Source organism: Littorina saxatilis, linkage group LG9, assembly GCF_037325665.1.
Source record: "Littorina saxatilis isolate snail1 linkage group LG9, US_GU_Lsax_2.0, whole genome shotgun sequence".
NCBI classification, from domain to species: Eukaryota; Metazoa; Mollusca; class Gastropoda; order Littorinimorpha; family Littorinidae; genus Littorina; species Littorina saxatilis.
The window spans coordinates 55,674,924-55,701,226 of record NC_090253.1 but is presented as its reverse complement, the minus strand read 5'-3'; the positions used below and the strand labels follow the sequence as shown (position 1 = coordinate 55,701,226).

The 26,303-nt window shown below is 40.1% G+C and overlaps 1 protein-coding gene and 1 long non-coding RNA gene across 2 annotated transcripts; one reads left to right on the top strand and one right to left on the bottom strand.

Moving 5' to 3' along the window:
* Positions 1-344: 344 nt before the first annotated feature.
* LOC138976968 (32 kDa beta-galactoside-binding lectin-like) lies at positions 345-13,887 on the bottom strand. The gene is made up of 4 exons (XM_070349861.1): positions 13,732-13,887; positions 12,406-12,494; positions 10,428-10,647; positions 345-1,370 (listed from the first exon to the last, which is right to left on the bottom strand). The coding sequence occupies exons 1-4, from the start codon at positions 13,885-13,887 to the stop codon at positions 1,251-1,253; spliced, it is 585 nt and encodes a 194-aa protein (XP_070205962.1). The 3' UTR covers positions 345-1,250.
* A 1,024-nt stretch (positions 13,888-14,911) lies between these two features.
* LOC138977474 (uncharacterized) lies at positions 14,912-16,067 on the top strand. The gene is made up of 3 exons (XR_011459296.1): positions 14,912-14,972; positions 15,416-15,650; positions 15,918-16,067. It is a non-coding gene; the product is annotated as an uncharacterized lncRNA (long non-coding RNA).
* The last annotated feature ends 10,236 nt before the right edge of the window (positions 16,068-26,303 follow it).

Genomic DNA, 26,303 nt, shown 5'->3' with positions numbered 1-26,303 from the left:
ACAAATATAGTATTTGTATTGATGATAAATATTGGGTACTGGCTAGTAAAAGTACAGACGAAGAAAGGTTAAAACTGCTTCTATGGAAAATTTTACACAATATATATCCCACCAACATTGTATTGTGTAAAATGAAAATAAAAGATACTAATGTATGCAGTATATCATGTAAAGATATTGATTGTATTGAGAACAAAAATTTGGAAATGTAAAAAATTGAAATTGTTTTAGGATTATGTCGGCAGTGTTGTATTTGTTAATACAGGAATTCAGATGTGGAAGGAGCAGTGAATGCAGAAACGGGGCGTTGTGAGAGCATACCGGGACAAGGAACAGGTGTTAGGACAGCAACAACAAAACAAAAAAATATGTATTATGTTATTAATGTTAATTCTCAGGTTTACATTGTGAATTAGTGTTATTATTTGTTAATAGTTACGTTATTATTTGTTGCTAGTTACCATACCTTAATAGTGTGTGTGTGTGTGTGTGTGTGTGTGTGTGTGTGTGTGTGTGTGTGTGTGTGTGTGTGTGTGTGTGTGTGTGTGTGTGTGTGTGTGTGTGAAAACAGCATGGGAACATGATCATATGGATGTCGCACATTTTGTGACCTGCTGCCACAGCAGCAATGTTTAACACACTATTAATTTGTATCCAAAAATAAGTGTTAATATGTTGTGCCACAGAACAATATTTCAGTCTCATGTACAGTCAAACATACAGATACCAAGTGTGTTATATAATCCTATTGTTTGATTGATTAAAAGGGCACGATATAGCGTCTTCCCAAACATTAACAAATATAAATACAGATTTGTTATAAAAGTAACAAAGGTTTTGTAAGTATCAAAGCAAACAATTTCATTTCTGTTCTTTAATTGCAAGCCATCAGAAATTCGTGTAATCATTCAAAACACCTATTGAACAGCAGTTGTGTTCAGTTGTACAACAGTTCACTTTTCGAAGAACTAGTTTTGTTTGAATGTATGAATGTAAATGAAGATATTGTAATGGATTTTACTTCTTTGTTTGGCAAATGTAAACAAACTGGGGCAAGGTGATCTACACACCTCTTAAGTATAGCTTTAAAACATTTTCAGGGCCTGCTTCCCGCGTTGATACAGATCAGTGACGGTTAGTGTGACTGTGTGGGCGAGAAGGAGGGTACCGTTAATGGGTCTTCGTGGAACAAAGAATTGAGCGGAGACTTCCTTCTTTGTGGACTCAAGCGTGACTTGACTGGTGCTCCTCTAGCCACACCACAGATCCATGAAGGACATGCGGACATCAGCTTTTATTTCGATGTTGGTGATGTTGTTGATGTCGACGGGGAGTGTCACATTGGCGTAGACATTGCCATCCACATACAACTAGAAAAATCAGAAAATAAGTCGAGTCATGCATCTTTGGAACACACATTGTGTGATTCCATTTTGCAAAATGATAACTTGTTTAAAAGTAAACCTATTTCATCCGGCTCCTTAGTAAGAGAGGCATCTCGACTGTAGAAGAAACAAGTCGCGTGAAGCGATATAAACACATTTAGTCAATCTGTATGCATCAAACTAAAAGATAAACACCAAAAACCAGTCATTGACGAGACTACATTCAGATAGTCTCGGCTAAACTTCCCCGAACACCGAGACGGGTCACGCTCGTCTCCGCGAAGCATCCGAACATTATACTCGACCTATTTTCTTTAATTCTCAGCGCGTTTTTCAAGTAAACATAACATATCTATATTTATCCTACATACTTGAGAGATAATAATCGTTCAAATAACACGTGTGTATGTCACGTAAATGAGGTCATGTCAAGCAAGTCTGGCAGGGACCTGTTTTTCCACTGCTTATGATGCCAAAGTCACCGAGACAAACGTCATTATAGAAAACAAAAATTGCGCTCACTAATTACCCTCGATGAATCTTTAGAACTAACACGTCACGCCGCACTTTCAGAGTGACGTTTCTTTGCTTTGACGTAATAGATTGCACGAGGCTTTAGAAGAGATCGAGGTTCCAAAACAAGCGTCTTCAATTTAGCTGCCTCGACTGCAGGACATTTTCAGTAAAATACGCGTAAGTACAGTATGTAGGATAAACAGAATACTACATGGCTTGCTGTTTTGTACTAGATTTACACTCGTTGCTTTTTCAAATAGTGAACAGTTCGCTTTCGCTCGCAGTTCCATATTTTTTTTTAAAAACTCGTGTAAATCTGGTACGACACAGCATGCCATGTAGTATTCTCTATATATTTGAATTCAGGAGAAAACGAGGAATACAATGCAATAATGTTTTAATCTGTAAATGAAAAATCGTTTTAAATGACGACTTTAATGAGCAAACTAATTAACTTACTTTTAAGCTTCTGAGCTGAAATGCAATACCAAAGTCCGGACTGAGTCAAACATTGCTTGACCAAAATGTATCTCAATTTGGTTAAAAAATGAGGGCGTGACAGTGCCGCCTCAACAATCACAAAAAGCCGGATATGACGTCATCAAAGACATTTATTAAAAAAATGAAATAAACGTCTGGGGATATTATACCCAGGAACTATCATGTCAAGTTTCATGAAGATCGGACCAGTAGTTTTGTCTGAATCGCTCTACACACACACACACACACACACACACACACACACACACACACACACACACACACACACACACACACAAACACACACACACACACACACACCACGACCCTCGTCTCGATTCCCCGTCTATGTTAAAACATTTAGTCAAAACTTGACTAAATGTAAAAAGAACTAACATCTGTTCATCCATACATCTATCCCTCTGTATAATCTCTGCTAATGGACACACTTTTTGGATATTTCTTTTACAGGGTTCACATGACCGTCACTTAAATAAGGGTACCCCCAAAATCGGCATGATAAAAAGGTACCAATTAGATAATCGACGAAAATTCAGAATAGTCACAACTTGGCAACGTTGATACACGAGGAGAATGTCGAATTAATTATCTATCCAGAACAGGTTGCTTTTTATATTTAGTCAAGTTTTGACTAAATATTTTAACATCGAGGGGGAATCGAAACGAGGGTCGTGGTGTATGTGCGTGTGTCTGTGTGTGTGTCTGTGTGTCTGTGTGTGTGTGTAGAGCGATTCAGACTAAATATTGTATTTTCGCCTTCATACAACGTTAAAACATTTAGTCAAAACTTGACCAAATGTAAAACAAGTCGCGTAAGGCGAAAATACAATATTTAGTCAAGTAGCTGTCGAACTCACAGAATGAAACTGAACGCAATGCCATTTTTCAGCAAGACAGTATACTCGTAGCATCGTCAATCCACCGCTCATGGCAAAGGCAGTGAAATTGACAAGAAGAGCGGGGTAGTAGTTGCGCTAAGAAGGATAGCACGCTTTTCTGTACCTCTCTTTGTTTTAACTTTCTGAGCGTGTTTTTAATCCAAACATATCATATCTATATGTTTTTGGAATCAGGAACCGACAAGGAATAAGATGAAAGTGTGTTGAAATTGATTTGGACAATTTAATTTTGATAATAGTTTTTATATATTTAATTTTCAGAGCTTTTAATCCGAATATAACATATTTATATGTTTTTGGAATCAGCAAATGATGGAGAATAAGATGAACGTAAATTTGGATCGTTTTATAAATTTTTATTTTTTTTTACAATTTTCAGATTTTTAATGACCAAAGTCATTAATTAATTTTTAAGCCACCAAGCTGAAATGCAATACCGAAGTCCGGGCTTCGTCGAAGATTACTTGACCAAAATTTCAACCAATTTGGTTGAAAAATGAGGGCGTGACAGTGCCGCCTCAACTTTCACGAAAAGCCGGATATGATGTCATCAAAGACATTTATCAAAATAAAAGAAACGTTCGGGGATTTCATACCCAGGAACTCTCATGTCAAATTTCATAAAGATCGGTCCAGTAGTTTAGTCTGAATCGCTCTACACACATACACAGACACACACACACACGCACACACACACGCACATACGTACACCACGACCCTCGTTTCGATTCCCCCTCGATGTTAAAATATTTAGTCAAAACTTGACTAAATATAAAAAAGAGGCAAGTTTTCACACAAAGTCTCTCTATTACTCCATGAAGACACTTTCTTTTTTTATATTTATAGAGCAAATCTCGAAAATAATTATTGAACTCAGCGCTATGCGCATGCGCTTCGTTCAATAATGAATGTTCTCGATTTGCTCTATAAATCCCTTATTAGTGCACTGGGATGTCTCAATAACTTAAATTGTCAGTAAGTACTGGTGTCACATGACTGATGTGAACCAGTTGATTGGCTAATGGCGATGCGCTAAAACTGTTAGCGCACTCTTGGAGTGCGCTAACTTTTCCACAGAGCGTATTCTTCCGCCCTTTGCCTAAGCGAGACTGTGCTCTCATCCTCAGAATTAATTAATGACATGTAGCTTGTCACGTTTCACTATATCACATAAGGTGATTATGAAACGGTTAGTTACTTCTAACTAACTAACCACACCACGATCCACTCTCGCAGTCATACAATTAAATAGAAACAACAAAAGTATAAGTTTCAGACGCCTGTTTATGTAATAACTAGCCACCTCCCTCGAGACTTCACTCAAAATATGTTCTTTTACGTTCAAAACGTAAAACCAATGGTCACTGACAAAATGCCAGTTAGAATATAGAAAATTATAGTAACACGCTGATCCCGTGTATAGCTAGGAAAGTATAGCTGATCTGCCTAAAGTGCTGGTTAATGCAGGTGTCACACACCCCACGTTGTCACCACTCGGATATAATCATAAATATAAAAGATGACAACGGTGGTCAACGGGGTGCAAAGACATGGTGCACTTAGCTTTGTTTTGCCACTGGGTGGACAGCCTGTAATTAGTTCATAGTCTCCACAACTGCTCCGTAGAATGTAGTGCCGGCTGGCGTTGTTACGAAGCAGGGAAAAGTGGAGACATCAGGCGCCTCACCCAGTCGCTGGTTAGCCGGTTAGCTGGTTATATCAGATGATCCCGGTTACAGCGTCTGCAGTTAACAGTGTCCCGCAGATAGACAGCGTCCCGTAGACAACAGCAACGGAAAATAGAAAAGATGGAGTTCCTATCAAGCCTCACTAGCAAGTAGCATAGCACGTTGATACCCAGTAAAGTATTTAAACGTGTTGAAAAACCATCAAACTGGTAGGAGAATTCTGACACCGACCCGTCTTCCTCTCTGCTGAATTTCGAGTGTCCAGTTACTTGTCCTCACACAGACAACCTTGACGAAAACACGTGACTAACCTTGTCACATGTCAAGTTCAGCTATAGCTGAGTTCTGCTTCGACAGCAGAAATCATCCCCGTAAAATCCGTGCTCGCTATGCATGGTTAACAAAAATCTGCCGTAGCCCAGACTCACGCACAGGCGCTTTCTGTCGCAATTGACCAAGAGAAGGCACCCCACCGAGTGACACTTTCTTGGTCCATGTCACTAGATCGTGACATAGCTTATATTCTCCACAATACCAAAATATCATACATTTCCTGCTTCTCAATTAAAGCAGAATTGGGTTTTTTTCTGACAGATTGCATGTGCCTGTGCCACAGTTGCCACTGATCTAAAAATAGAACCCGCTGTGTCTATTTTTCAGTTTCGACTTGCTAAGAATCTTCTCATAATTATGCCGTAGCTTATTATCCACATTACCAAATGATGAGTTAGTATACAATTCCCAGCAGCTAAGAGAAAACACAAGTGTTATTCCGATAACGTACCACTGAACTAGATCAGCATTTGGAATATATACGTAGCAGACTAGATTACACTGAAATACGACTGCATCAGTTCAGTAAATGAATGGTTTCCGAATTATTATTTCAAGGCAACAACAATCGGAATCGAAAACGTGTAGGGTTAAGAACGTTCTTACTATGTATAAAACTTATTACCAGCCTGCCTCATGCGTGCAGACGAGCAATTGTTGTTTTTGAAAATTAATGAGAATGCAGTGCAGTGCCGTGGTTCGCTTTCCCTAGCCGCCCAGCAGTCGACATAAACCTCGCAGCAAATTAACATCTTGGGCAAATGTGAACAAACAAACGATGGGGACATAATACGTGTAGGGTTCACAGCATTCTTACGGTTCATATATAATAGTACCAGTCTCGCCGATGAGTGAAGATACAACACGAGAAACATACCACATTTACTTTGAAAATCCGAGTCTGCTAACCGTGGCCTTGGCCGGAGTCAATTCAAGGGGCAACACTCTGCACAGTCAATCTGTCGAAGCTCGATGAAGGTTTCGAATCGCAAATAACTGAGAGCACAGTCCTTTCTCCGAGTTTAAATGTCTCTATGAAAGATCATCACTTTTTAGCTTAACGCTACACTGGAATTTACCAACAGAAATTAAAACAAGAGTTTGCGTGTGACGAAAGCACGATCACACTTGAGACAGCCCACACAAAAGTAGATCCAGTGACACAAACCTGACCACACAGTTTCGCCTATCCAAATGCGCGTTGCAAAATGTGCGTTTTGAATCTTCTTTTTTCTCTGGCGGTACTGACAATATCGTTATTGAAACAATCCCAGTGCACTAAGGGATTTATAGAGCAAATCTCGAAAATAATTATTGAACTCAGCACTATGCGCTTCGTTCAATAATGAATTTTCTCGATTTGCTCTATAAATCCCTTAGAGCACTGGGATGTCTCAATAACTTAAATTATAATTACTAATTTTCTTGAATAGATTGAGTTTTGGCTAGCCCAGACAAAATATGAATACTCAGACACTTGCGTGACCTCATTTCTGACACTATGACATCATAACATGATGTCCTTTTAAAAAACAGACACTAAGCTGTGACCAAATCAAACAATGACATCATAGCTTGATGTCCTCAAGACTTATTTTCTTGATAGCTCAGTGGATATTGCAGGATTAAAAATCTTCTCCAGCAAACATGTTCATGCTGTGACTCTGAAATGTCTGCTGATTATCAACACCAACAATTGTATGAAATTTGGAGGCTTTTGCTCCCAAAATAACTGAGAAAATATCAACGTAAAGTTTTTACGAACATGACCCCGCTGTGACACCAAAATGTGACGGAGTAAACCAAACTAGGGTCATGCTGACACATTATCAAACCCTTGAAGTGTTCAAAGTTTCAAAGATAGCTTCAAAAACGCCTGAAATAACGTCAATGTTAAGTTATTATGAAACTAACATGACCCCGTTGTGACTCCAAAATTTGACAAGGGTCAACCAATCTGGGGTCACTTCATGAGATCATCAAACCCTAAAAGTGTGCAAAGTTTCAGTTTCAGGTCTAGCTTGAAAAACATCCGAGATAACCTCAACGTTAGAGGCACAGTCAGCCTCCCGTAAACCATCACAGACACTGCCAGGCTTTTACACACAGTACAAACACCCTTTCATTTAAAACACTCACCGCTTGAGAACATCGTAGGTGCCCTCCGTAAAGAGCGAGCAATTTTCAAAGAATTTATTTGTTCGTGGTTTATCTTACCCCTGAGCCATTGTGAACCCGTGTGATCCAGTTGCTTTTCTTCACAATTTAGTCGTCAGTTTGTGATTTCAATGCGACTCGCTGTAAGCTTATCTGCAATGTCACGTTACTGTGTACCTCTGAATCTAAAACGCAACAAACGGCTGCGAGTCACACGAACTGGCGGTGGTGGTTGCCGTTCAAAAGAACTGGCCCTATATGCAGAACCATCGTCTACTACGCGAAACATGTTTTGCGTAACACGTTTCCGGGCTTTTCTTTTTTCAAACTTTCAACACTTCGAATTGTACTGATCTTGTCTTGATGAAAAAAGATTTCTTTTGTGATTTAAGAATGTTTGTGTAACAAGCTGTCAATTTATTATTGAGATTTTAAAAGTTAGGTCAAGCGCCAAAACTAGGCGTCCGATTGTGGTACTGAACAATGCGGCTGGCCACGCAAAAATAAAATCTTTGAAAATTGCTCGCTCTTTACGTAGGGCACCTGGGATGTTCTCAAGCGGTGAGTGTTTAAACGAAAGGGTGTTTGTATTTTGTGTAAAAGCCTGACAGTGTCTGTGATGGTTTACGGGAGGCTGACTGTGCCTTTCAGTTTTTTGTCCACGGACGGACGGCCAGACATACGGACGGACACATTATATAAATCCTAAGACTCACCAAAAAAACAGATGTTAGGCCTACATTTTCATTTTTCTTCTCTTGTCGAAAAAGCTTTGTTAGATACTGATTTTGCTGCTGAAATTGATCCGGACACGATTATTTTGTTCAAGAGTTACTCGCCTTGAACCATACATAATTATAGTGACTTTTGACCCGATGCTGCCGAGTCGGAGACGTTTCCATATTAAACATTAACAGCTATGCTTAATTGTAATGCATCAACGGCACATTATGAATAGTAAACAAATGCCGAAACTTGTCAGCAGTACTTAACTTAACGAGATTGTCATGCTAACCTTTGTTTTGTAATTACTATGATTGCTTAAAATAAGCATTATATGCTTGAGTATGTAATCATCCATGCATTGTTCTTGTCATGATTAAAATTGAATAAAGTTTTGTTTAAACCAGATTGTCTTAGAATGACTTGAAATTAGCTGAATGCGTGACTGTAAACGTACGACAGGGGCTTCGACAACCAGAGTGTTCCCCCTCAATTTGTTTTTAATTGTTCAAACTAATATTCTGTTTCTGAGTTTTATTTTGTAATTGTTTGGTAAAACGTCATATGAAACTGTTGTCCTAGTTGATCGAATGTACATTTATCGTTTGAATCGCATTTCGTCATTTATGTTTAGAAAATAATGAAGGTGTTACGTTTTAGTAAGGCGACGAATCGTGTTTTCAGATGAACTTATATTATTTTTGCAACCAAACCTGGGAAAACAACAAACACTAGCGTCGGTAACCATGACATACGCTCAAGTAACCATGGAAAATACGCAGTATTCACTTCCTCGGGTAACAGAGGCAAAGAAGCAGGTCATGGGATGAGTGTTGTTATTTTATTTGTCTGTAGAACTGTAGCTCGTTCAGCTACACTCCTCATTTACGTCGGAAGTAAGCCCGTGAAAATGGAATCTAGCAACCTTTATATAAGCATGTGCGTAATGTTAAAGTAAAATAAGAACAAAACCTAGCATGCACGTCTGTGTTTCCTAGTTGTAAAATGACTATTGCGAAGCAATAATTCGTGGTAACAGCATTCACTATAACATTAATACCGCGGATATTACTTCCTACTGCTGCCTTTCGAGAATATGTGATAGGGTGAACTGTCACCAGTGTAAGTTTTGTGCTGAAGAGAAGTAAAACAGAGCTTGGAATCTTAATTTGTATTTCGTTTTGGTAAATAAGAGTAAGAGTTCTAACTCGGTTGTCATTGTCCAGTCTAGTGTTTGTAGTTCATATTGTCGATCGATTTGTGTTTTGTGTCCATTCATTTTTCTTTAAACTGTAAGTGCTGGAATGCAAGCAATTATCCGGCTGTCCAGTTAGAAGCAAGTACATTTAACTCTTTGAAGTAGACCGACCCCTTGGGTCCGGGGCAAGACGGGGTGGCGTGCAGGTGGCCATTACGCATTGTGCCGCCGGCCTGGCGCTATATTTCGGAGGGAACCGGGATTGTCGAGTGTGTGTCATTTCTCATTGATACGGGTGAATCGGAGATGCCAGCTAAGTAGCTGGGAGGTTTTAGTCTCTTACCCTCCCCCTTCCCTCCCCCCCTTCCCTCCCCCCCTTCCCTCCCCTTCCTCTTGTCTTTACTGAACCAATGAAACACGTTGTCTGTTTTAGCATATAAACACTTCATGTCCCTACTAGGCTCTAGTTCCTGTGAGGACGTAAAACTCAGGTAACCAACCAACCTTATCTGTTTGGGATGTTGTGTTACTATTGGTTACTAAGATTTTGATTGGATGGCTGTTTTCCTTGCTAAATTCTGATTAAGTTTGTCCATGCTCGAATGTGAGAAAGAGAACTTTGAGAGACGCAAAGAGTGTAGACGTGTTTTTGTAGTGTGCTCCACTAACTGACGAGATGTATTCAACTTTATATGTTGTGGCTTGTGGCCACCCGGCTTCGGTTGGGTCGGCGGAGAGGAGGAGGGAAGATCGACACAGGAATAAAGAATACCATGTCAGTTATATTTTCTGCTGTTGTCGCATCTGTTGTGGACGGAATGGAGAAAGAAAGACGTGTATGTCTTTGTGTCCGTGAGTGATAGTCCAGTGGGTCCGGCCCTAACACATTCCCATCATAACAACAAATCATCATCGATTAAAGTTTCCATCTTTTTGGAACCTGTTCACAATGGCTGATCAGTAATCGATTGTGTTACCAAGTCGTTCCTCGAACCTGGTTGCATATTATGGTAGGGTGCTAACTCACCTCGATGCTATGGGAACCAGTTGCCGTGACCGTCAGATTGAACTGTTGACCGTTAGCGAAGGGAAACGTAGGGTCAGGGTCTCGCAGTACCTTGAAGTTCTCCCAACTCCCTTGCAGCTTGAAGCTGAGAAAGGTTACCTTGCGGAAGCCACCACGGTCGAATCTTGGGTTCACGTGCAACACGATCTTACCGGAGCTGTCCAAGAAGTTTATGATAAACCTGCAGCAAACAAACTCGGCGTGTTAATGTGTTAGAATGTAAACTTTGTGAGTACTTGTATCAATTAATAGACATTTTCCGGAAATAACTCTGTTAGGATTTACAAGCGGAAGGGATCGTTGCGTCCCACCGCAGACAAACAACCTTAACAGGAAGCACGGACGTTGTCGAACGGGAAGCACATGTAGACAAGTTTAAACAACTACCGCAGCAAGTAATTGACTCCGATGAGTATGTTATGCAGTGTCCGAGAGAAAATGTAAGTTTTACGCCCTCACGGCAAAGCCATTAGGGGCATGTTACAGGGGAAAACCCGGCTTTGTATAAAATAAAATAAAATAAAAATGCAGGGGGGGGGGGGGGGGGGGGCAACAAGGAAACAACTGGAAGGCGGCACTCAATTGTTGAACTTCCTTGCTGAAACAAATCAAGAAAATAAATAAGTTGGGCGTTAGATGCTATTATTACCACTAGTCTGGTTTGGAACACTCCATGTTCTGTCCTGTATTGTGTGCTGATACAATGTTTGTTGTACTTTGTCCATTCGCTCGTTTGTGTTATCTTCATTTGCTCGTTTGTTTTATCGTTGTGCGCTCATTTCTTTTATCTTAGTTTGCTCACGATTAAGTGAGCGACTTTCTTGATTGAATGCCTCGGTGAAAAATATTTGTAAATTTACTGTTTTAATCGGGGTTTTTACAAAATTCCTAAAAGTTCCCGGAAATTTGTAAATCACGAGTTGTTTATGCTCTTTTTGATGATTGTACTAACCAGGAAAAGTGATTCCATGAAATGAAAATCGTCATTTTCTTACAAGTTCTAGGAAATTTGTAACATTTTCTGACTTTTGAATGCTGTTTTGATGACTTTACTGAACAAGGAAAGCGGATCCTAGTAAATGTGTCTACTTTTAAGATTCCTTTAAAAGCTCATAACAAACAATTTGAAGAAAAATATTGATCGTTGCATTGGTGATACCCAAAATACCCTGGTGTGATAGCACAAAGGGACCTGGAAAGCAACATCTACAAGGTCGCGGTTAAATCTGGTGTCTTGAATGGTGGTTATTCAAGAAATCCCAGCAGAGGTTGCTTAAAAGAGAAGATGTCAGTCTCGATACATCTGACCTGTGTCGTTACTGTCAGAAATCATAGCCCAGTCAGCTTCAGGTGGGCAAGTGTTTTTAAAACGTAACTGGGGAGGGTGGGGGAGGGGGGTGGGGGGTGGGGGGTGAACAAGTTCTTGAAGAAAACGTTGCAATTGATTCATAGTAAAACTTATTTACAGCTGTAACGGTCATCGCATCCAGTTGTGCACTGGTAAATGAACCTACGTCATGAGCACACTTTTTACAATGCGTCTACGTTTCTGTAAACGGAAGTTGGTTGGAATGGGTAGGGTGGGGTTGGGGGAAGGATGCTTTTACATGTGCAGGTACTGTAGTTTGAATTTATGTTTTTGTGTTCAAGTTGTGCCCAACTTTTTACGAGGGGAGGAGTGTGCCCTAATAGATGCCTAAATTAAACAGTTTGTTTTCATTAAATTAGCAAATGTCCTTGCCTTTCAAACCAACACATTTACTAATTTCCTGGATCTTTTTAGGAATTTGCGCAGTCCTTCAATGAAACAGTAAAATGATGAATTTACTGATTTTATTTCCGGAAATGTATCAATTTACTATTTTGGCAAATTTACTGTTCAATCCAAATCGTTTGCGTGATTTCATTCAATGTTGGTGTGAATGAAAACTAAACTTACTCGGTCTCATCACTTGAGACTCCAGTGAAACAGACTGACCAGCCTGCGGTAGGTGTGTCAGGTAAGAGAAACTTGTAATCCCTTGAAATCTGCCGACAGAAATAGAATGGTTCATCAATTAATAGTCCTGATCTTATCGTTTGTGTGTTTGGGAGGGGGGGGGGGGGGGGGGGGGCGACACAGACAAACATGTGATTCCGATAGTGTAAAACAAATTTACAAAACAAAATGTTCAACAATCAATAAGACCTGATCTTTTTGTTTGTGTGTTTATGAGAAAGGGGGGGGGGGGGGGGGGGCGACATAGAAAAACATGTGATTCTGATGGTGTGAACTCGTATTAGTAACACAAGCACAATGATTCTAATTTGCATGAAACTCATTTTCCGGAATTTGATTTAGCTTGTTTTCAATCCAAACACAACATTTGTATATATTTTTGAATATGATTGAAAAACGCGATCGCCACAGTTCCGCCTCAACTTTTCTAAAAATTCGGATATGACGTCATCAACTGTATTTAGGGGGGAAAAGAAGAAACGAATATGTAAAAAAAATATATGTAAAGTTACGTGAAAATCTGTGTGGTATTTGTGTCGGACACACACACACACACACACGCACGCACACGCACGCACACACACACACACACACACACACACACACACACACACACACACACACACACACACACACACACACACACACACATATACACACACACCAGCACCCTCAATACTTGACTAAATGTAAAAAAATAAAACAGAAATGATTTTAATATAAATCGTATACTGCAGTGCATTAGGGACATAAAACAGATGTTCTTTTTTTAATTTTTTTTTAGCTTGTTTTCAATCTAAATACAACATATGTTTATATTTTTATATATGATTGAAAATGCGATCCCACAGTTCTGCCTCAACGTTTGGTTATAGCCGGATATGACGTCATTGAATGCATTTAGGAGAGAGAAAAAGAAAAAACGAAAGTGTAAAGATATCATCTGAAGAACACACACACACACACACGCACACACACACACACACACACACACACACACACACACACACACACACACACACACACACACCACCACCACCACCACGACCACCACCACAACCACCACCACCCTCAATACTTGACTTAATGTATAGAACAAAACATTATTTTTATTAAAACCTTATTGTAGTGCTATAAGGAGTGACAGACAGACAGAGATTCATTATGGCGGACCGAAATGCGCCAGTCGATTACCGATTCGTTCCTCCACATTCTTTGTTTGCAACTGTAGCTCGTTTCCCATTGTCCCGTTGCCAAGCAACGAACGATGGGTGTGTCGTCACCGACGTGCATGAAATCTGTCTTGCATGTGACGTCACCTTTAAATGACGTCAGGCTCCTGTGCCATGTGGCTACATCAGCATCATTCAGGATTGGAGCATCCTCCAGCTTGCACACAGGATCTAAGATATCATGAAACATATCTTCACAATTAAAGATCGTCGGAATAGGCTAAATTGAATAATCAGGGTTTATTCCCTTAATTGCTGTGGTAAAAATAAATCATAGTTGATGAATAAAGCAAACATCCTAGACTCATTTTTAAGCAGTAACCAGACTGAATAAAGAGACCATTGAAGATGTGCACGGTGTGTCAACTGATTCCGTTCATACACCGGATGTTTCCGTTCATCCGCAGGATGTTTCCGTTCATACAGCCTCATTTTCGGCACTTGCTTGGGGAAAAAACGTGGCGGTAAGTCGTGTGGGCAGCGCGCTTTTGTGATATTGCAAGAATAAGGTAGCTAATTGGTTGGGCTATGTGTACGATAAGTACCAAGGTGCTAGTAATCTTCATGATAACACACGCGGGCCGAACGTGGCAGAATTGCCTGATTTTTTAACATTTTCTTGTTTTTCTCGCTCTGTTATCGAATCTGACCCCTGATTTGCACATGATCACTAAAACCACAGGCACTCGTCACGATCGGGTCGGGATCAAAGTGGGCGGGGCCTGTGCGCTCTCAAGACTACTACTATTACAAGGTATAACCCTCTTCGTGATTCTGAACCGAACGGAAGTCGCGGAGTTAACAGAAACCGAGATTGCAGCAGACGACAGACAGGTTGCGCATGCCTCCTGCGCATGTGACCCCGTGACCAGGCATAATTAAAAAAGTTGTCAGCGGCGTTTGTCGGTAGATCTGTCTGTTCACCGCCAACTTTCTTATTCATTGATTCTTCTTGCAACTTCCAGATAATGTGATGCAAACACATAGTCTCATCCTTGTGATGGAGTTGGAAATCATGGATTCGCCAGAGAAAATATATAACTGATTTGGCCAGTGCGGCCAGTGCATCAAGTCTTCGGATAGTTTTCGAAAACTGGAAAGTCTGTTTTGTCAGGGGTTGTGGTTTTGTTTCAACCAGGAGCAGAGATGAGAGAATTGTTAGTTCACTGCCGCGATGAACTAATTCAAAGCCTGTTGTTGAACGTTACAAAACATAATTATAAGCCATGGTTTGACTAAGTTCTGCTGAAGACGCAACGGAGTCCACATTTGAAGGTGAGCAAATTTTCGAATAGATAATCCCAATCCCTTCAGAACTGCAGCAGCCTATTTGAGAGAGGCTGCGTTGGTAGGGCGGCTCACTCATTGAAGTAGATCTCAAACTCAGTCTGTGCATCTAGTGCAGTTGTAATACTGCATTCAGATCTAACGGCCAGAAGCAAATAACAAGATATGTGATTTTATGTTTCCTCTCTTAGATTGGTGTGATTTTTGGAAGCGAAGGTGAAGGGTAAATCAGTTTAAATTTGTAATTTGAAGATTCATAGCTAAATATGGAAGCAGCAATGTCCGAGTGATACCAAATACAGATTATATTTCATCAGGTTTACCCATCAGTTGTCCAGTCACACAATTTTGGCTCTCCGGTGTAGATCTACATTATGAATCAGAAGTTATTTTACACATAACTATTATGGGTCTTATTGGCATTTTTGCAGGTGGAGTATTCTATATTGATGACTGATAGTGCTGGAACAGCAAATTGCAGAGGAACTTTACACGAAGCCTCAATCATATCCAGTGGAGCTACAGACGTAACAAAGAGACTTCCCTTTACACAGAGGATGCTTGGGGAACTTCAACGCAGGCCGTAAACGGAAAACCCGAGGCGGCAAGCATGAGCAGTACTAATCTCTTGAGAGTAACAACAGAAGGTCAACTCTTCATCTCTGAGTAAGTTCAGACACCTATTCTACAATGGTTTAATTAGGAGTTGTTATAAACACAATACAAGATCATCTGTGTGAGTGTGTGAGTGTGTAAGTGTGTGTGTGAGTGAGTGTGTGTGTGTGTGTGTGTGTGTGTATGTGTGTGTGTGTGTGTGTGTGTGTGTGTGTGTGTGTGTGTGTGTGTGTGTACATTTTTATTTTAAAATGCTCTGTTGCATTATATTTTTAATTTGTATTTCATGCTCTTTCTTTTGGATTTTTTGTATAACAGTACATGTACTAGTTCTCACGACCTGTGGAAAGTGCTTGAGCATGTCCCTGTGACGACACATATGCCATGGAACCATATTTTGACAGGTTAGTTTCTTTCTTGTGTCTCCATTTGGTAATTGACACCAACTGATTTAGTGTGTGTAACATATCCGACCAGAACCCGGATTAGATTAAAAGTAACAATTTTCTGAACAGTGGCAGATATATACAGACTAAAAGTAAAGGTAGTAATTGAGAATGTGGGTGACTAAAGAAACAAATAAATGTGACTTGCTTATATCATGAATGAATGTATTTAACACCCCAAAATGCCAAGTATTCTTCCAAATTAATTACACATTTCAGAAATAATCGTGTGCTTTTCAATAGTTGTGTTAAATGGAACAAGTACTTCTTAGTTCTAGTAGTTTTTTTTTTTTATCAGTATGGCACACAAACATGAGCATTACTTTTAGGTGTCGTGCATTGTTTTCATTTCATATCTATTTAAGTTTTGTACAATTAGTATCGTATGATGCTCAAGCATCGCACTGCTTTTTTTTCGCAGCTAATCATACTTTTGAGGTTGTGCTGTAGGTGATTTTTTTAAAACCCAGAATGTCTTATTTTGCATTGGGAGGGAAAGCGCCTGTCTTGACACATGCCAATTGCTGGAGTCTTAGTACTGAGTAGCGGCCGTCTGTATAGCCGGCAGAAAGGTAATGTTCCAGTCATATAAAAAAAAATCGTTTTTGAACCTACATCTTTTAAACTTCACATCCTCTTAGGTTTCATAACCTACAGTCATGAGGTACGCCATAATGAAATGTCAAAGTGAGAGCAAATAGGGTCAGTATATACAACTATGGGGAATTGTCCTTGTCTTTGATTTGTATTTAGCTAGCTAGAGTTTTCAAACATATTACACTTCCATATCGAGCTATGAATCACGTCTAGTTGATCTCGTTTAAGTTTCAAGAGAAGGGTTATATAAGAAGCAGATATTTATCGTCTGTTTGTGGAGTCAAAGTGCCAGATCATTTTTGAGTCTAATAATCTAAGATGAAGGTGATCCACGCGAGCTTTCCCTTCAGTTGTTATAATTTTGTTATTAAAGTAACACACTTCTAGGAATTTACTGTTAGACATGATTAATTACTTGTCTAATTACCATTTTGAGATATGCACATGTTTGCGTTGTGCAAAACAGCTTGTCTTCAGCTAGGTTATTCTTGTTTGTGGTGGTGGTGGTGGTGTTTGTTTGCTTGTTTCCTCTGTTTTTAGTTTTGTTTCTTTGTTTACTTGAGAAAGGAGAGTCAGTGTACTACAAAAGCAAAACAAATAAGTAGATGGAGATGTGAAAGAAAAAATCTGCAGTGTTTTGGCTTAAGACTATACACACTAATGATTTTCTGAACTGATTGTTTCAGCAACAGTCTGAAGGGTGCAAGAAGTGGATTTCGCTAAACGGACACCTTCTTCAAGATTTATTACAATATTGTTTTCAATCAGAGGGCCTCCAACATGTCAAAAGTGTATCGGACAACAGGCTGACTAGCCATTGGTCACAACAGTGCTTCAAATCAGAAAAAAAATATCGACCAGTGAATAAAAAAAACTTAGGCCTAGGAGCAACACTACAGTTGACAATGTTTGGAAACAAATCTACTCAGGGTTTTATTGACCGCCGACCCTTATGAACCTTAAGTATGTCAAGGGATAATAATGTTCGGGCAAGTGAGGAAAGGCCTCACGGTCCCAATACACATTTTCTGCAATTAAATATGTTCTTTCCAAAACCTGCACATCCAAGCTAATGAGTATTACTATCATGTGTTTCTTTTCTTTATTTGGTGTTTAACGTCGTTTTCAACCATTCAAGGTTATATCGCGACGGAGGGAAGGGGGGAGATGGGATAGAGCCACTTGTCAATTGTTTCTTGTTCACAAAAGCACTAATCAAACATTTGCTCCAGGGGCTTGCAACGTAGTACAATATATTACCTTACTGGGAGAATGCAAGTTTCCAGTACAAAGGACTTAACATTTCTTACATGACTAAAATCTTTACAAACATTGACTATATTCTATACAAGAAACACTTAACAAGGGTAAAAGGAGAAACAGAATCCGTTAGTCGCCTCTTACGACATGCTGGGGAGCATCGGGTAAATTCTTTCTCGTCCCAACCAATATGGGACTCCCCCTAACCCGCGGGGGGCCTATCATGTGTTGAATTGATCATGTGTTGAATTGTTCAATCAATAGTCAAAACGATCATACTAGCAGTGAATGAGTGCATATTTCTGACACCAACACTTTGACAAAATATGCACTGTATAATTATTGTTCACTATTATACGATCAGCATATGTTTTTGTTGTTGTTTGTATCTTGACTCCCTATCCAGAAAATGAAATACAACTTCTCCATAAACACTCAAACAAAATCTTTTCCAGAAAATGCCATATCGAAAGAAGAGTGTATACTTACATGTTTGTTGAATACAAGAATGAATGCTTGCATACTGCTGTGAAATGTGTTCGTTCAGCTTTAGCAGCAGGATTTCAAAAAGTGTGTGTGTGTCGAAAGAAGTGTTGTGATAATTTTGAATGCAGATTATCAGTCAAGTGTTTCTTTCTCTATATTGGTGTTACTAAATTTCAATAAAGTATATTGGTATGAATTAGTAACATCTGGAGGTGTTTACTGAAAGATTTAATTTGAAATAAATATATATGAAGGATAATGATATATTTACTCATGTTTGACTTCTTCAATGGTTTGGAAGTATGCACATGCAGGTATGAGATGTGAAATGATCCTGATTATATGGCTTTTGAAAATAAAAATAAGAATGTCTTGTGATGAACACTGGAACCTGTAAACAATTAGTTACTTTGTTGAAAAAATGTGTACATAAGATCTGCAGCAGGAGGGTATTATCTGCTTAATTTTCAATCGATTAAATTAGCATTTTGATCAATTGCACAAATGAGTCAAGCTCGGTTGCTATACTCTGTACTGTACATGCACATATGTCACTGCACTTGGTGCTCTTTGTGTGCTAGCTAACTGGGAACCTATAAGCCTGCAAATGAGATTATTTGGATAGCCTGAACTTAGCTGACTGCAGAGCCTACTTATTGAAAAGATAAATTTTAACTTCACTCTCAGCCTGCAAAGGGATAAACTAGCTTAAACCACAAAGTACAATTGGGTTAAATATGTTTTGCTGTGGCTTTATGTTAATTGATGACACTGTTAGCATGCAAGAACCCTGATGAGTAAAATTCCATCTCTCTCTCTATGATCTGACCTGACTCCTTTGCTATCGTTCTACATCAACAACCAAACCAGCGGCAGATTTAAGTGGGGGGGGGGGGGGGGGGGGCGTTTAATGTATGTCAAAACAAGCCCTAAGGCTTCAAAAAAAAAGCTTCCATGCATTGTTTGACGATCGGAAAACAGATGGGGTCGCAGTTTGTAGGTTGAAATTATGAATCGGTACGACCTTCCATCGCAACCAGATTGGGAACAGAGGGGGTTTATGGTCGGAATTAAGAGGTCAAATTTGCCTGGCTCCCATTCGAAACGTCTACATTTCATTCACGATTCCTTTTTAACATAGACGGGGAATCTAGACGAGGGTCGTGGTGTATGTATGTATGTGTGTGTAGATCGATTCCGAGAAAACTACAGGGCCGATCTTCATAAAACTTTACATAAACATTCTTCCAAATGATATCCCCGGACCATTTTTTTTTGATGACGTCATATCCGACTTTTAGTGAAATTTGAGGCGGCACTGTCACGCCCTTATTTTGCAACCAAATTGGTTGAAATTGTGGTCTAGTAATCTTCGAGAGAGCCCGGACTTCGGTATTGCATTTCAGCTTGGAGGCTTAGAAATTAGTTGTGTTTGTTTTTTTGCTTAACGCCCAGCCGATCACGAAGGGCCATATCAGGGCGGTGCTGCTTTGACATATAACGTGCGCCACACACAAGACAGAAGTCGCAGCACAGGCTTCATGTCTCACCCAGTCACATTATTCTGACACCGGACCAACCAGTCCTAGCACTAACCCCATAATGCCAGACGCCGGGCGGAGCAGCCACTAGATTGTCAATTTTAAAGTCTTAGGTATGACCCGGCCGGGGTTCGAACCCACGACCTCCAGATCACGGGGCGGACGCCTTACCACTAGGCCAACCGTGCCGGTTTAAAAATAATGAATGAGTGTGGTCATTAAAAATCTGAACATTGTAATTATTTATTTTCTATTTTTTATAAAACGATCCAAAAATAATTTCATCTTATTCTTCAACATTTTCTAATTCCAAAAACATATAAATATGTTATATTTGAATTAAACACAACCTCAAAAAATTAAAAATATGAAAATTATGATTAAAATTAAATTTCCGAAATCGATTTAAAAACCATTGTATATTATTCCATGTCGGTTCCTGATTCCAAAAACATATACATATGTTATGTTTGGATTAAAAACAAGCTCAGAAAGTTAAAAAGAATAGAGATACTTAAAAGCGTGCTGTCCTGCTCAGCGCAACCACTACCGCGCTGTACTGGGTTGTCAATTTCACTGCCTTTTCCACGAGCGGGGTACTGACGATGCTATACGGTCTTGGTAAAAAAAAAATGCAGTGCGTTCATTTTCATTCTGTAAGTTCGACAGCTTGACTAAATGTAGTGATTTTGCCTTACGCGACTTGTTTTTCTTACTGCGGCTGCGCATGTTGTTTACTCAGGCTAAGGCCGAAGTTTAGTCCTACTGAGCAAATATCGCACAATATTTGCCCACTAGAATAACAGAGACAAAGAAGGAAGGTCATGGGATATGTCTGCATACCTCCTTTCCTTCCACACTCCCTTTTTACATTCAGTCAATACTTGATTGGATGTTGATGACGGCTTCTTATAACAAATACATGTAAATGAATCTGCGTGTGGAAGAAAACTCTGTCGAAAAAGCAGGTAACGATACTTTCACAGTTCGGCAAATAAGTGAACTATCAGTGGCTAATTTCACCCATTTAATGTATGTGGCAACGAACCATCTGGCACAGATTACGGTGGCACTATCAGCTGGGAAATTGCGAAAAATCGTTAAAAATCACAAAACATTGTGATCTCACTTTTTTGGTCGAAAAAAGCCTGAATTTTACGATGGTGGCAGTGGTTTTGCTCATTTTCAAGTTTTTAATGAGATACACAGCGCTTATTGTGGTTGACATAAACGTAAACGACGCCATTTTAGCAAAACAAAAGCGTTTTGAACACTGCACTTGTCACTGTCAAATAATAAGACCTCCCCTGAAATCCAAAACAATAAGGCGCGTGGCTCCCTCCACACGTCATTTCCCTGTTAGCTGCCTTGTAAGTTGGAATTTGATCGATTTATTTACTTTTTTTCACTGTAACATAGCAGGTGTGGTTTGTCAGTAACATTTACCATGCCTTGTGACGGTTGAAAAGTTAACGCAAAAACGCAAGTTTTTAACGGTTTTGACAAGATATTTTAAAAACTATCAAAGATATTTTCTTCAAATTTAGGGCACAGTTTGAGAACACTAGTGGCTGGCTTTTGTTTCTCAGGCATAACTAAAACTCTTCATATAAGGAAAATATGGTATGTTTAATGTTGAATGTTAACGTCAAAATAAGTACATTTTCTAAAAAATCAAAACAAACAAAATAATCATGATGCAAGGTAGCCAGAGGAACAAATGCCAGTCCTTGAGGCATATTTTAATGTCCCCAAAGATGTAAGCCTTACTCTCTTTAGTGTTAATGCAATCATGTATAAAAGAATACAATATTTCAATATTTCGTAATTACAAGTGAGGAAGAAAATTTCATTTTTAGCACATAAATATTGGAGTTACACCCAAATTGAGAACTCTAGGTGAAAGACCAGACAATTTTGAACACGTAGAACAAATTTCATGCAGAAAGAACAAAAACACAATTTTTTAAGATTTTTTGCAATTTTTCGGGAGTCTTCAGCTGATAGTGCGTCACAGTTTCCAGTTTGAAACAATGAAACTGTACCATACAACTTTTTATGTTAGAGGGACCCGAGGGTTCATTTATGTATGTGTCGTGCCGAATTCGCGTAATTGCCGATTCCGCGTAATGGGCAACATTTTTGCCCATTTCGCTTAATCGGCAAAACGCTGCCCAATACGTGAAATCGGCAGCGTTTTGCCGAAATCGCGTAAACGCCTCTAAAACTTGCCTATTTCGCGAATTCAGCAGCCGATTACGCGAAATCGGCAGCCGGGGATATAGCTCAGTTGGTAGCGCGCTGGATTTGTATTCAGTTGGCCGCTGTCAGCGCGAGTTCGATCCCAGGTTCGGCGGAAATTTATTTCACAGAGTCAACTTTGTGTGCAGACTCTCTTCGGTGTCCGAACCACCCCCCGTGTATACTACATTGGGTGTGCACGTTAAAGATCCCACGATTGACAAAAGGGTCTTTCCTGGCAAAATTGCTTAGGCACAGTTAATAATTGTCTACCATACCCGTGTGACTTGGAATAAGGCCGTGAAAGGTAAATATGCGCCGACATGGCTGCAATCTACTGGCCGTATAAAATTTCATCTCACACGGCATCACTGCAGAGCGCCTAGAACTGTACCCACGGAATATGCGCAATATAAGCCTCATTGATTGATTGATTGATTGATTGAGTGTGTATGTGTGTTTGTGTGTATGTGTGTGCGTGTGCGTGTGCGTGTGTGTGTGTGTGTTGTCGTCGATACTGACCATGAATGTGATAATATACTTTTTAGCACGCACGCACACATACTCACAAACACACACAAACACACACAAACACACACACACACACACACACACACACACACACACACACACATATACACACAGTATACTAGTGATGCAAACGAGGCAAATCTGGGAGCTGCAGGATGTCTGACAGGCGCATTTTGCATACACCTGACCACCATGGGCGGAATGCTTAGTAGCGATTTTTCTAAAAGAAAAAACGGCTGGGTTTGTATCTTGAAGCTTTAGGATTTGACAATCTGCCTTCTGTAACTGGTTTCTGGAATAAGCAGTATTGACGACGCCGTGCTTTGTAGTGATCCTATACGCGCCGTGTTCTGTGATTTTAGACACGACTCCGGGGATATTTCTGGCGTCGAGTCGACCCCTGTCAAACTCAGACACTGGAAGTAGGACACAGTCCCCGACGTTTAGGGAGGGTTGTTTGGTATTGCTTGAAGACAGCATTTGAGCGCTACTTTTTTCTTGGCCAAGTGAAGCCTCCGCTCGGCACGCCCTTATCTTCTTCATGTGTTCAGCAACTGAGGGGTCATCAGATGTATTGTCATTCTCTTCTTCTTGAAATCTGGGATCTGCCTGGGAACAATCGGATTGTGCTGAGTCCTCATCTCCAGTCTCTAAATCTGCACTGGCGGCCACATCTTCTTTGTCTACTGCCATAACGTCTTGAGCAAGTATATTATCACATTCATGGTCAGTATCGACGACAACACACACACACACACACACACACACACACACACACACACACACACACACACACACACGCACACACACAAACAAACATACACACTAAACTCACTATTGCCAATTTCGCGTAATGGGCAACTTGCCTATTATGCGTAATCGGCTGCCGATTCCGCGTAATCGGCTGCTGAATTCGCGAAATAGGCAAGTTTTAGAGGCGTTTACGCGATTTCGGCAAAACGCTGCCGATTTCACGTATTGGGCAGCGTTTTGCCGATTACGCGAAATTTTTGCCCATTACGCGGAATCGGCAATTACGCGAATTCGGCACGACATATGCATGTCTGTATGTGTGCAAAGATTCCAATAAAACTTCTTGGCAGAAGTCGATTATGAAACTGTTTTTAAAAGTGTTTGACGACGTCATATTTGTCCGTTTGCAAAAGTTGAGGCCGCACTACGTGATGGCCAACTTTCTTTTAATAAATTGTATTGCACATTTGATCACACAATCTTCGACCCGGTCCGGTTAAAAAAAGTAAAAGTACATCTAACTGTAGTTCAGTCATTAAACTTTTTTCAACCAACAAATAAACTAGAAACCACATATTGTCCAAATGATCAATGACTATAAAACCAATCAACTAATCGATATCACGACAACCGCAAAACCTACCTGAATCAGAATACACGAGCACATCGCCAGGTGTTCCAGAACCGCTCGTGTCCAACACGGGATGCAGATAGCACATCTTTGTTGACACGTCGTACGCTATCTTCACACAGTTCGAATGTGTTCGGCACCATATCACGCACTCTATTTTCGATCTAACGGTCTTCGCGCTTTCGAAAAATAGATCTTGATGAGTCTGTACCGGGATTGGAGCGACCCACAAAGACGCCTTCATTTCAGCAGAGACATATCCATAAAAGGAAAGAAATGTCATCAGAGTGAAGCTTCCAACTCGTGTGATGAATCTCTTTATCATTCTTTTAACCGCTCTTTGAGTTGCTTTTTTCCTCAAAATAACTAGTACAGTTTTGCACAATGAGTCAAGCGACCATGCTTCGATACTGGAAGTTTTCGGTTTGTGAATGTTAACCAATTTCTTTTGTAAACGGGTGAAAGAAGAGACGCTGTCGTTAATATGGAATTGTGTCTTTCTCTAATTGTATGGCACGTTTATCGAAAATCATTTCACACAACTTATTCTAGAAGTGGTAGTGATAGCGTCCTCGTCTAACAAGTCGTTTCTGCTTGCCGCGAGCAGCTGAACGCAGCTGAACACAGATTATGTAGTATGCGTGGTTGACGTTTCGTCGCACTACGTTGGGCGAAAACGGAATAAACTCAAACCAAACAAGAGGCGAAGCCTTCAAGGCTCACGTAAGAAATCGACAAACAGTAACACAAACTCAATCACTCCGTCACACACACACACACACAGTACACACACACACACACACACACACACACACACACACACACACATACACACACACACACACACACACACACACACACACACACACACACAGAGAAAGAGCATAGGTGAAACTGTGCAAGAAAGCGAGACTCTAGATCTAGATCTGTCTGTCTGCATGTAGCCTACTTACAAGGACACGACTGCCAACTAGTCTCGGCGCGCTCAAAATAATAATGACCGAGACTGTCAGTACTTCCTTCGCGTGACGTCTAACCCTCTTACGTCATAATGTGACGTCAATGTAATGTGACGTCTTCAAATGTTAGAGTTTCTACCACAGACATACACACGCACAGACGCACGCACGCACGCACGCACAGACAGACAAAGTTACGATCGCATAGGCTACACTTACGTGAGCCAAAAATGATGCAACCCACTACAACACGTTACTCTAATATACCTGCCAACTAAATAAGGTATAGTCATTGCCTTCACGTTCAAAACTGTGTTGGTTTAAACAATGTTTTATTTCTGCTTTCATATTCAGAAAATGTACATTACCCGCTATTACGAGCTAGTCGTGTGACAGAGAGTTTTCTTGCACACGACTAGCTCGTAATGGCGATAATGTCTCACAGCTTCAACAGAGGAGAGAACTAACACGTTTTGCGTACTCACGCTTGATAAACCTAAACACAGGAGCAGCCATTGTGGAGAGATCTACTTTTTGACGAAAGTGAACGAACAACTATGAATGACGTCTCGGTATATGTGAATGACGTCACAGTCATCGTCACAGTCTGTATCTTTTGAAGCATTCCATTCTTCATGACGTCTTTCTGTGTCTGCATCCGCGAAATGTTTGTTCTTTCCGGGGTCTTTGTCATCTATGTTCAGAACTCTGTCCTTCTAGTTTCAGACTAACAGGCCTCCTGAGCGAGCCACTTTCCAAGGGAAGCTAAACTCGCGTATGGAAACAGTACTGTAGTCTGGGATGCCGTTTTCAGTATTCTCAGCGTTGAAGAATTTGTAAAGAGAAGACACGACAACAGCAGGAGAAATAAAAGTCGTGTGTGCATTTTGGGGCTTTTGGAGGGACGATTTCGAGTTTGAATCCGTTCTTGCACATGCTCCAAAGCGTGTAACATACAATCTTGCACACGTTTGCTTTAGTAGTGGCAAAGAAGGAAAGCGTGTGACATACATTCATCAAATATGAAAGCAACGATAAGCCTACTGCGTATGATAGTGTCTTCAAAAGAAAGTTACAACTTGAAATACATAAGCAAATGATAGTTAGTTAGTTAGTTGTTGCTTTTTAAGTCCAGCGGACCATATAGGCCAAATCAGGTCCCCAAGCAAATGATAGACGGTCAGGTTATCATATACTATACAAAAACAGTCAATCAGTTTAAGACGTTCGTGTTGCAGCAGTTCTTCAACGAAGAGGAG